This window comes from Phyllobates terribilis, unplaced genomic scaffold (genome assembly GCF_046119375.1).
Source record: "Phyllobates terribilis strain yellow unplaced genomic scaffold, ASM4611937v1 Scaffold_7__3_contigs__length_470593459, whole genome shotgun sequence".
In the NCBI taxonomy this organism is placed as follows: domain Eukaryota; kingdom Metazoa; phylum Chordata; class Amphibia; order Anura; family Dendrobatidae; genus Phyllobates; species Phyllobates terribilis.
Window position 1 is genome coordinate 401,310,266 of NW_027362767.1, and position 12,582 is coordinate 401,322,847.

At 46.8% G+C, this 12,582-nt stretch overlaps 1 protein-coding gene across 1 annotated transcript in view; it reads right to left on the reverse strand.

Moving 5' to 3' along the window:
- Positions 1–12,582, reverse strand: part of EHD2 (EH domain containing 2) — a 30,479-nt gene that overhangs the window by 8,260 nt on the left and 9,637 nt on the right. Inside the window, exon 3 of the mRNA XM_073641617.1 lies at positions 6,642–7,054. Coding sequence (XP_073497718.1) covers positions 6,642–7,054 — 413 coding nt within the window. The remainder of the gene's footprint in view (positions 1–6,641; positions 7,055–12,582) is intronic.

A 12,582-nucleotide genomic window follows, 5' to 3' on the forward strand; every position in this document is an offset into this window, starting at 1 on the left:
AGAACTCTGGAATGCTTCAACATATCCCACTGATTTTAAGATTGTTTTTTTTTGTGACACATGATACTTTATAATAATGGTAAATTTAGGTTGATATGTTCTGCGTTTATTTATAAAAATACTTGTAGACTGTGAGGCCTCACGGGCAGGGTCCTCACTCCTCCTGTACCAGTCGCCATCACGCTTTGTTCAAGATTATTGTAATTGTTTTTGTATGTATACCCCTTTTTCACATGTTAAGTGCCATGGAATAAATCGCGCTCTAACAATAAATAATAATAATATCAGAAATTTGACAAAAATGTTTTAAAAATTGCAATTTTCAAACTTTTAATGACTATCCCTTTAATCCCAATAGTCAGACAGCACAAAAACATTAATAAATAACATTTCCCTCATGTCTGCTTTACATCAGCACCATTTGTAAAGTGTTCTTTTATTTTGTTAGCATTTTAGAAAGTTTTAAAAATGTAGCAGCAATTTTTTCATTTTTTCAAGGAAATTTACAAAACTTATTTTTATAGGGACTTGTTCAGTTTTGAAGTGATTTTGGGGGTCCTATATGTTGGAAACCACACAAAAGTCATACCATTTTAAAAAAAGCACCCCTCAACGTATTTAAAACTGCTTTCAGGTAGTTCATTAACCCTTCAGGCGCTTTTCAGGAAGTAATGGAAAGTGGCATGACAAGAATGAAAAAGTTTATTTTTACCACCTAAATTTTGATAACTTTTGCACAAACCGCTATAGCCGGAAGACTCTAAGGCTGTTATTTGGCCATGAACTGTCATGGTAAACATCAGGACCACACAATCAAGATCTCAAAGTGCTGATGAGGTTAAAGATGGAGTCCCCACACTCTGTTAACTATTTAAATTCTGTAGTCACTATTGGCAGCAGAATCTAAAGGGTTAAACGTGCATGATCGGTGCCAGCACTGATCATGGCAGATGCAGCAAGTTGTCAGCTATAAGGTACAGCGGACAGTTACAGGATTGTCACTCGTAGGGGAATGCTATTTTCTTATATCACAGGTCAGTAAAAAGACGTCTATTGGTCACTAAGGGCTTAAAGTTCTATACAGAGGGGAGGAGATAGAGGCAGCTACAGACAATCTGCTGCAAGATTCCTGAAATGACAGCTACACTTTAAATTTATGGGATATGACAGTTGGTGCTTTTAAAGTTCTATACAGAGGGGAGGAGCTAGAGGCAGAGACAGACATTCTGCTGCAAGTTCTATTGAAACGACAGTAACACTTTAAATTCACTGCCTATAGAAGCAGAGGTTACACATCCGCACTGGTGATCGTAGCAGTGGTGAGGAATGACCTATTGGGGGCACTAGTGGGGCTTGTGCCCTATATGCTTGATGCCAGGGAGCAGGACCGAAATCAGGGCATTACTGCCATTACTGGTGTATGGGGCCTGGTGAGCAGAAGCAAAGAGGGGGGACCCGGACTGGGTGAGACACCCTGCGCAGCCTGCGCTGAGGCAGCACAGCCGAGCCACTGTATAAATGGCCTGTCAGATTGCGTGGAACGCTGGGGCCTAGGATAATTACTTTACTTTATTAAGCCCCGGGGCCCCAGTCATTCGCAGCCGCTGCTACTTACATTGTATGGCCGCAGCAGAGGGAGCCGGCCGCGTCTGACATCAGTGACGTCACATGCTGCCAGCCCGTCCTCTGTTCCTAAGTTGTCGGCGCGCCCTGGGCCCTTGCGGCACATTATATGCAGGAGTTAAGGGCCCGAAAGTGATGAGGTGTTCGCCCGCCTGCCCACTCGTCTGTTCGACCTCCCTCTCCCCCATCCGACCTCCCATTTGTCCACTGCCCCCCCCCCTCGCTACTCTACAATGTGAAGTTGGAGGCCGTGTCTGTCTGCTGCCTGCAAACTACTAAGTACTACTAAGTTTAACCCTACTTACTGCTGCCTGCCTGTCTTAAAGGGGATATTCTAGTAACCTAATACTTATCACCTATACACAACATATGGGATAATTATTAGCGCCAGTTCACATTGTGGAAGTTCGGCATGGACAGCCATGTCGACATTCTGCTGAATATCCACGGCAGCCGCTTCCTTGATGCTTCTCATTCATGTCTATGGGAGACAGCGATGAGGATTGCAGAGCAGCGGGTTTTAGCCGCAGCTGTGCTGAGAAATTACCTGTCCGCACCAAAATTCTGCTTGAAAAGCTGGCCCTTACAATCGACATGCACGCAGGCTATGTATGTGATCCTGTGTTCAATGGGAACTGTTAATGTGTGTTTGGTGAGGACGTGGTGCAGAAGTGGAGTTTTTCCAAGAGTGGGCGGTGCGACTGTGGAAGGTTCGTGGGAGGGAGGCGGTGCTGGGGTGGTAGCGGAGGTGGGATGCTGGTGGAACTGGGATGCCGGCAGAGCTGGGGTGGAGCCTGGTCGGAGTCTCAAGGGGGCCCAAAAATTTTGCCAGTATGGGGCCCTGAAATTCCTGGTGGCAACCCTGCCAGGGAGAGTAGACACCAGGGCTGTGGAGTCGGTAAGCCAAACCTCAGACTCCAACTCCTCAATTTCCATGTCATCGATTCCACGACTCCGACTCCCTCATACATGGCTCATGTTTAAGTGATAAATTTACTGTAGCACAGAATAATCTCAGCTAAAAGTCTAGACCCTTAAATCAGGAATAGGACAGACATTTATAGGACATTTCATAACTTTCCCAAATGCTTATGAAAAAATATTCCCCACAAACTGCATTGGACTACTGTACCCAATTTATTATATATTTTAGGAGTCGGTCCATTTTATACCGACTCCAACTCCACCAAAATGGGCTCTGATCCACAGCCCTGGTGGGCACAATCCCTTTAAATTCAGGACTGGGGCAGCAAACTAAAAAGAAATTGGCTATCTACACATGGAGGTGACCACTATGGATGGCACACAGAATTCCGAGCCACAGTGTGAAAGAAACTATTTTGCAGATTTGTTGCATGGAAAAAGAGGCAGAGTTTTCCATAAAGTTTAGCTCCTCGTCTCACTATCCTCAGCATTTCCTCACTCTCCTGATTTTTCCTTCCCACCTCAGTCTTTCCATGTATTTCCGTCCTTCCCTGCCTTACCTCTCCATTTCTCCCCTCTCCCTCTCCCTCGCTCCCTCGGTGAGTAAACTCTCTGGAATGTGCTGGCTTTGGGTCACACACCATTTTCCCAGCCTGGATGCCAGAGCCAGAAAGAGAAGCAAATGAAATCATCTAGCATCAGAACAGGCCCCGACACCCACGTACGTCCCTGCGCCCGCTCCTCTACACCCAAATATAGAATATTCCACATATACCCAGGAGGGGTTTTGTCTTTTCTAAAGTATTGATGTGTCCTCGAGTGATACTCAGGAGCAAATCTCGAGGAGGTACTACAAAAGTCAGCACTAAGGTGGCGGCTGACGTCTTCAAAACTTTCCCAAAAGAAGAATTGTGATTTCCCTTTAAGTTCATGTCTGTTTTCATAAAAGCTTCTACTCTCCATTAAATACCAGTTTTTCAAAGACTTTTCTTAAATCTCCATATTGGGCTGTCCCTCAGTTATTCCCCCTGGTAAAATATAAATAAATTGATTTTGTCCCCACATAAATGGACTGAAGGGTCAGAAACTTTTTAGGGAAACATCTTATTGAAAAAAAAATCCCAAAACAGCTGTCAGTTTCTTTACATTACCAGGAAGAGTAACAGAGGAATAACACATCACAGAGTTAAAAAAAAAAGCCGCTTTAAAATTAATATTCCATCATTCTTAAAGGGAATGTATCACCTGATTTTTGCCACTTAATATGAAATCAGCATGATGGTGGAGCAAAGACGCTGATTCCAGAGATGTCACTTACTGTTTGCTGTAGTTTTGATAGATTCACAGTTTTATCAGCAGGAGATTATCACTGCATGAGTAGTGAAGCTGCTGCCATGTAATCTTTCATATTCATGAGTTCTGTATAACCCCTCCCCCACCACTGATTGGCAGCTTTCTGCCTATGTACAGTGTACACAGAAAGCGGCCAGTTGGTGATGTGGATGGGGTTATACAGAGCTCAGCATTCAAAAAGCTGCCAATCAGTGATGTGGGCGAAGTTATGCAGAGTTCAGCATTCAAAAAGCTGCCAATCAGTGGTGTGGGCGGAGCTATACAGAGCTCAGCATTTTAAAAGCTGCCAATCAGTAGTGTGGGCGGGGTTATACAGAGCTCAGCATTTTAAAAGCTGCCAATCAGTGGTGTGGGTGGGGTTATACAGAGCTCAGCATTCAGAAAGCTGCAAATCAGTGGAGTGGGCGAAGCTATACAGATCTCAGCATTCAGAGCACTGCTGGATCTTCAGCAGAGAAAACAGAGATTTTATCAAAACTGCAGCAAACAGCTCAGTAAGTGACACCTCGCTGTAATCAGGGTCTCTGCTCCTATAAAAGTAGACACTTTTGCCAAAAATTTACACCACCTACTGGATGGCATAAGTTATGGCACCCAGAGTCACATTTTAAGCCTCACCCCTTTTCCATTAAAGTCACACCTCTTTCTCCAAGCCACTCCCCTTTGTCAAATGAGCTGCAAAAAGTGTCTAAAACCCCCATAATAAATAAGTTTGAAACTTGAGGTCATATTATGTGCCAAATTTTAGCTATTTTTCCCCCAATGTCTATGCACCGATAAATCAGTAACTTTGCTCCAGACCAGCTCTTATGGCCACACTGCTGGACATCTGTACTAGAAGACTCACATCCTCAGTGTAATCTCGTAGAGTGATTGTGTCACCTCGATAATTGGACCCACACTGGGTGTTTATGTTCTTAAAAAATCTTACAACAGGGGTCTGCATATTCCCTTCCCCTTCCAAACACAGCGGTCTATGACCCGGACCCCGCTCACTTTCTGAAATAGGATCACTGGGCGTCATTCTCAGCGGGGTTGGGGGTTCCCAGACGCTTTCGACTGACACATCAATTGCAACTTTTTAAAAAGTCTCAAAATGTTGGCGCAAATGTCCTCCACCCCACATGGAGTGATTTTATATATTCCAGATATTTCGGGGCAAGTTTTGCAACTTTTTGATGGAACATGAGACTATTTTTTGTGCTAAAAAGTCACAAATCAGGTTACAGACTAAAATAAAGGGCATTTTTTAGTTTGCACAAAATTCATGAATACAACTAGACAAAGACTTAAAAATAAAAAAAATCACAAATGATGAATCCGGCCCTAAAAGGATTTTTATTTCCCTCTGCACATTCAGAAAGTTATGTTCGGATTTGCTCATTATACAAACTTCTAAAAAAATCTATTAAATACTATTCCAATGGCCATTTTCCTTATGGAAAGTTCACCGGAATCAGAAAACAAAAAACATTATGGATAATAACAGGTAGCAGAAAGTTGTTTGACTTGTATATGGCCACATCTGGTGAGCTATAATGGTACAATGCTATGTCCACCTAAAGAATTGAGCTTTGTAAATGGACCTCTCTGCTTACCATTGCCCAGTCTCTACTGCCGAGCCTGCTGGGAGTCCCTTCAATTTGACCTCTGGTCCTTTAAAAATTTATATGGAACATTCTAAAAGGGAGCGGTACTAAGCTTTAGATACCTAAGGTGCAGTCCCATAGACCGATTGTCGCCTGCGGACATGAATGAGCGCACAAGTTTACGGTAATGCGGAGGTAATTGTGCACTTATTTGCCCCCGCTCATGGATGTGGTTTCTGGACACATGCGGCAGCGTCATGAATCCAGTCCACTATGTGTCCACAGCCAAAATTATAATGGTTTTACTAGCAATTTTTTTCCATAATTTTACCCTATGTATTGCAAAGATTGGAATCCACTGTGGAAAAATCAGCATTAGAATTTTGCAGACTGATTTGCAGCATTCCCTAAATTCTACGCGGTTTTTTCCACTATTCTCCAGAATTTTTTTATTTTTTTTTAAGAAAAACTAATTACATTGCTACCATGAAATGGATCTAACAGCAACAAATATACAGAATATGCTAGAAGTAACCATCTATATCAACTATGCATTTTCCAAATTTGTAATCCTCATCCACATGCATTGTACTGATTGCTGCAGCTATTCAGAGCAGAAACTGCGCCAAAAATCTGCTGCAATTATGCCAGGTGTCAATTCACTTTAGAGGGACATGTCAAAAACTTATCAGATGTTCTTGATATTTCACACGGAAATTAGAAATATCTTAAAAAATATTGAGATTAAGTAATCTGACCCTTTTCATGTAAAGGATGAATTATCACTATGTCACCTAAGGTTTGCCTCCCCCCATAAGTGCTGGTTTTGTTGGAGCAACAACTGCAGGCTTACACTGTGGAGGGACGGTGTTAAGCAGACAGGAGGTGGCGCTGTGTTTATAATTTGCTTATGTGCATGTGATGTATTGTATGACGTCTCTGGTCTTTCCTTGTGATGATGGAGATACTAGTTGCTGAACATCCCAAGTAAAATGGCTTTTTCTCCTACAATATCTGAGTGCTGATGATTCTGCCGAAAGCTGAAGTTCTGCAACAGGTTGGATATTTGACGATGGCAGATTTTCACAAAAATCCCCCCAAAAATTAATAATCTAAGAAAAATACTACAAAAAGGAAAAAGCTGTGACTTACCCTAACCAGCCGCGCTCTTTTCACCAGGTCGTTGAGCTTACGCAGAGCCGAGTTCCTGGGCAGGTTCTGGATATCTTGGAACAAGTCCTGCTCCTCGAGTTCAAACAGACGCCTGTTGTCCGAGATCATCAGGGGCTCAGACCAGAAGGAGCCAATGTAGACCCGCAGAACTTCAGGCGTATTAAAGACTTTGCCCAAGGACCACATCAGGGCACCGTACACGCGCATCAACTGCTGAGTTTCCACCATGTCGGCCTTATTAAGGACAACACGTATTTTGTCCTCGTTACCCTTTAGGGCTCTAATGGCCTCAGAAAACTCATCTGAAATCTCCAACTTGTGGGCATCAAAAAGAAGAATGATACGATCGACTCGCTCAGCAAACCACTGTAGGACGGATGGAAAATCATAGCCTAGGAAGAGCGAAAATATTCTCATTAGTCTCAAAAGTTCGAAGAAATGTTATAACTGCAAACATTGGAGGAAGACTTATTCTATAAATTGGATACAGATGGCAATTCTATAAGTCATCAATATCAGGGTCCGACAGCTGGTACCACCTCTGATCTAGGCCTGCTGCCCAGCTCCCATTTACTTCAATGGGAGCTAAGCTGTAGGACCCAAGAACGGCCACTGCACAGTCTATGGCGCTGGGGTGTCCAAGGTTTCATGTCAACTGCTGTCTCTGGGCGGTTGCGCTCCGGTTATGGCGGCGGCTCCACTCTCCACCTGTTACCACTGTCACGTTCATATGTTTATTCCGAATTTTCTAGATTAGCTCTACTGACGTTTGAAGGGATTTGTGAGGGGAACTGAAATGTCTGGATTGAAGAAAGATATAAACAATTTATATATCACAGGACAGCAAATAATTCTGTGATGGATGAGAGCGAAGGACGGCTTACTATACTGGTAATACGCTTGTATTAATTTACACGGATTCTTTTCTTGTTCCAAGATGTCTCATCAGGGTAAAACGGTGCAAGTTCTTCACTTCTAATCCTGGTACATACTTCTCTGATGTCTGGTACATATCTGACACTGGCTCCTATGGAAAGTAATGTGAAGGCTGCGTGGGTTGGGAAGTGTAATCATTTATCTGTTTTAACTATTACCTATCACTAGTGGGTGCAGTTACTTAAAGAGGATGTCCAGGACTTTTATATATTTTTTAACATGAACCTAAAAACAATGCTAACAGAGGCAACGACCTTACTGTTTTAAGAACGCTCACCAACCGCTCCTGCCGGGGATTCAGCTGCTCCAGGTCAGCGGAGCAGCTCTTCTTCTTCAGGGCTGCTTTGTTGACAAGGCGTGACTAATGATGTCATGCTGATACAGCTGGCTCCCTGCAGTTAGGCAGCGGGGACCCGGCTGTCTATCAGAATGACTTGAGCAGTCACGCCCCATCAACAGAGCAGAAGAGAAGAGAAGCCGCTGCTCTGCTGATGTGACGTCAGCGGAAGCCACTGAATCACTGGCAGGAGCGGTCTGTGAAATCGGTGCCAGGCACAACAGGCAGGTAGTTAGCACATTTTAGTATCCAAGCCAGCTCTTTAGGAAAGAAATGGGGACTGGCTTAGTTATTGAAATAAACCAGACAGACTACCCCCTTCACACATAGCACTGACGATAAGCCGACGTAATCAATGCTGTGTTGTGTCAAGCACAAACTAAATATGGATCTGGCGGGACTTGGGATTGCAGCTGATATCTAAGAGAACATTTATGGACATTTTTTACAACCCCCTTTACAGCCAGCGCTAGAGACATAACAGGAAACCTTTTGGATCAGATGAAACACTCTACCCATTACTGAATCTAAATACGAAGTTCGAATCTGCAGCTGCATCCCCCTCTTCCCCATCTCCATAGGAAACCCACACAAACACGTGGAGAACATACAAACTTAGGCAGAACATAAAACAGTGATGTTATAAGTGGCATATAATTAGTGGGGGCAATGTTACAGATTTGCAAATTGGGCAAGTTATGTATCTGGGATTGAGTGTTCTTATAAAACTTATTACTCAGCTCAACTCTTCTCCCATAGATGAACCACCACTTCTATCGTGCATAATTACACATTACTATTAAGCATGTTCTCCAGTAATGTGGCCCAGGAATTGTGCACCACCTTCCCTCCCCGTCTTGTTGTTCATGATCTGGCCGGCCATGTCCCCTTGCCCTGTACCCTCTGGCAGGGAAAGATAAGACTCGGTTCCATTGTTAGTAGAAACTTTGGGATATGATTTCATTATTTTCTTTGCTGGCAGCAAAAACTTTCCCTCCTCCCCATCCACTGGATTTCTGCTGCCTCCTCCTTTGCCAGGATTCAAACTTTCCAGCAAACCCATGGAACTAAGAGCCTTTTTTGGAAATGTAAAACTGGGAGGGAACGGAGACCAAGGGAGCCTGCGGGGCTGAGATCTTGGAAAGAGACGTTTCTTCGCGGCTTCAGTGACAGTTTTCCTGCAAAAATTGCACTTAGATGGTTCTTCTCACAACATCTCAGTGGTCTAAACTCCTAAAAAATAAAGTTGTCAAATGCAATCAATACCCCGTTCATCATGGCTCAGTCTCGCAGTTCTTTTAGGACAGGTCGCACATGCTCAGTAGATCTACCACATATTTTTCTATAGTGGGTATCCTCTTAATACTGTGCAAGCAGTTAGATGCACCGTAAGAAGAGGACCCTGGAGAAGGAATAGGATGCTTTTGGGAAAGTAGTTAATAGTGGTCTCATGGGTGGCATTGAAGGACTGCCCTGGGACACAATCAGAAGGAAGACTAAGAAAATGGCCAGCGGGTTTCTGAAGGTATGGTTGGGTTACTTTACAGACGTTATTAGATTACAGGGACTTTGATAAAGAATAGTAGATTTTGGGATAACCCCTTTAAAGGAACACTCTGGTCAAAATCAGACACAGTGCTATACCTGTATATGTTGTGTAGCACCCTGAGGACTCGGCTGCTACAGGGGTATTACACCTCAAGCCAGAGGTGTGGTATTCCACTCCCGGGTAAGGATGGAGTGTGGAACTGAGCTCAGTAGGCTGCATACACTACACACATCCCATTTCCAGGGGACAGATCGACGGTACTCCCACCAGTATATGTGCAGGTACGACAGTGTCTGTCCCTGGCTGGAGTGGGAGGGGGGTGGAACATCCCAGTAGTGTAGGGGCAGATAGGGGGAGCAGTCTGGGTAAGGCTAGGAGCTCATTGGGTGCTGGTCACCTGAGCTCACACATAGAGGGAGTATATAAGGTGGGCACCATCTAGAGACAGGGTCAGTCTTTTGTAGAGAGTCAGCCAGTCTGGAGAGAAGTCCTGGGCCAAGTCTGAGAGAGAGAGGAGAAGAGAAGGACCCAGAGGGGAAGAAGAAGGAACCCCAAGATCCCAGAATAAGGACAGAAGGGTGAAGGGTTGGCACGCAAGGGAACCGGATCCCAAATTAGTGGAGGAGAGAAACTACCCTCAACTAAGAACCGGAGGCTGCGACATTACATGTGGAGCAGCCCCTCACCAAGTCCACTAGAAGGCACACCGAGCATAGGGTCAGGGAAGCCAAAGAAGGTTCACCCAACAGGAGACCCGAGGGAGCCGGACATAAGTGGACCCCTGGTGGGAACGGCCAGTAGAGAGGACAGTCAGAAAGGGAGCTCAGGACCACGCTCCAGAATTGCTTGGGGGTTGGCCGAGTCCAGGACCTGGTGGACGCAGCACGGCTCGGGCGGTCACTCAAGGCCAGAGTGACCCACAGAACAGCAGTAAGTAAAAACCCTGAACTGCACAGCCCGGCTCTGAGTCTTCTTAACATCCACACTGCACCACCACTACCACCATCCTCTACACCTGACCCCCTGAGGCTATACCCCTCCCGTTGGGGGTTATACTACCACAGCTGCACCTATACCACCAGCCTCAGCGGACCCTGCTGCAGCGGCGGCCTTTTGACCGCAAATCAACGGGTGGCGTAGTCGACACTAAGAACAACTAATAACATCTGTAAAGACTGCCACACACAGAGCTTGACACCCTGGGCACGGACCGGGTCGCCGCCACTCGGAGACTACAACCCCCATCTGATCTGGCTCCGGGTAATCCCCCAAACAGCACTGGCCCAGGGGGCGCGTCAACTTTGGCGTAGTCGGCAGGATTTCGTGCCCGCAACCACCGGGTACTGCGTGCCTGAAGAAAAGTGCACATTTACCTCAAAAAGAAGTCTCCCGCCGATTCCAGAGGGTCCCCGCCATCGGACGCCATCACGGATCGTTTCCCGCCGGTTGCCCGCCATCTGCAGCCTTTTCCCGCCATCCACGGAGTTTCCCGCCACTGGGAGACGATTCCCGCCATTTCCAGAAGATTTCCCGCCTTGGAAGAGCGGACGCCATTATGGGCGTGCCAAAGGGTGGCAAGAGGCCACCTCCCATCGTGGGCCAGGTCAAGGAATGGCGCCAAAAGTGGAGACCGCCCCCACCAACAGAGACTGTGATGCTAGAAGTGTCCATCAGCGTGAGAGAACTGCCCCTGGAACTGACAATCACTAAGTTGCCCCGGGACCATCCTCAATGTGGGCGGAGACAGAACAAAAGAGCGAAGATGGGTGCAGCCTGGAGGAGTCTGGAGAGAGCGCACCCGGAGACAAGAAGTCTGGAGAGGAGTGTGGAGAAAGCACACCCGGAGATGGAAGGAGAGACAGGCAGCACCGACCCAGTGGTCAGGAGCCTGCTGCAAGCAACAACCCCACTAGGCTTAGTGGAGATTCTGGCACAGCTCCCCCGAGACCGGGAGTGTGCGCAGACCGCGCTGGAGGGCCTCGCACGGAGGATGGCCCAGATGCAGCGAGAGACGCTGACGGAGTGGAGCCGAGAGATGGCCCTGCAGGCAAGAACCCGCCAGCAAAGCACGCCACCCGAGACGAGGAGACAGACCGCCTCTGAGGATGGTGCAGGAGGAGTGAAGGCCGGAGACGGCGCCGAGAACGGAGCTGGACAGACGGAGGCAGGTAAAGGGGACGTCACTACCCCGAGACGAGGAACCGCGTGCCTGCCCCAGCTCCCCGTCGCAGAGCCCGAAATTCCCCCTGCCGTGCCCGTCGCTGCACCGTCACCGCTCCAGACAAGGCCTCAAGCAGAAGCCGCGGCCGCGACCCCTGTGACGTCACGCGCCTCGACCCTGAGCGCGGCAAAGCAGGAAACACCATCGGCCTGGTCGCAAGGTCTAGTACCCCCGGGCGCCGCAGTACCAACATCGCCCTCTACCTCCACTGAGCCACCGGCCTGGTCGCTGGGCCAAGTAACCCCGGGCGCCGCCGTCTTCACGGTGCCCTTTACGTTCAGGGTACCCCAGGCCGGACGGGTCTGAAGAATACCGAGAAGGAGCAGGAGTACGCCGTCATTAAAGTACGGTAAAGAACTGTATATAGTTACCCGTAAGGGTACAGTGAACTGTTGCTGATTTAAAGATGTTCCCTGTTGGGACAAGTGTGAACTTTAACCCGTGTGTCCCTAGTCCCACTGACCGAGGACTGAGAGCGGTCGTCCTTTCCTTATACCTGGCCGAGGACTGGGAGCGGCCATTTCCCCCTTGTATATAGTTGCGCTTTTTAAGGCGCCCCCTACTGGTTTTATAGGAAACTACAAGAGACTGTCGCACTTTACCCGGTCACAAGTTGTCCCGTGGCCGGAGGAGCAAGAATATTTATATGAAAAGTTATTGCTGATATATATATACGATGTTTTATATGTTTATGTTTTATGAAAAAAATTGTATGTTTGTGGATGTTTTATTTTCTTACAGCCCGAGGACGTGCTGTGGTTTACCAGGGGGGAATGTAGCACCCTGAGGACTCGGCTGCTACAGGGGTATTACACCTCAAGCCAGAGGTGTGGTATTCCACTCCCGGGTAAGGATGGAGTGTGGAACTGAGCTCAGT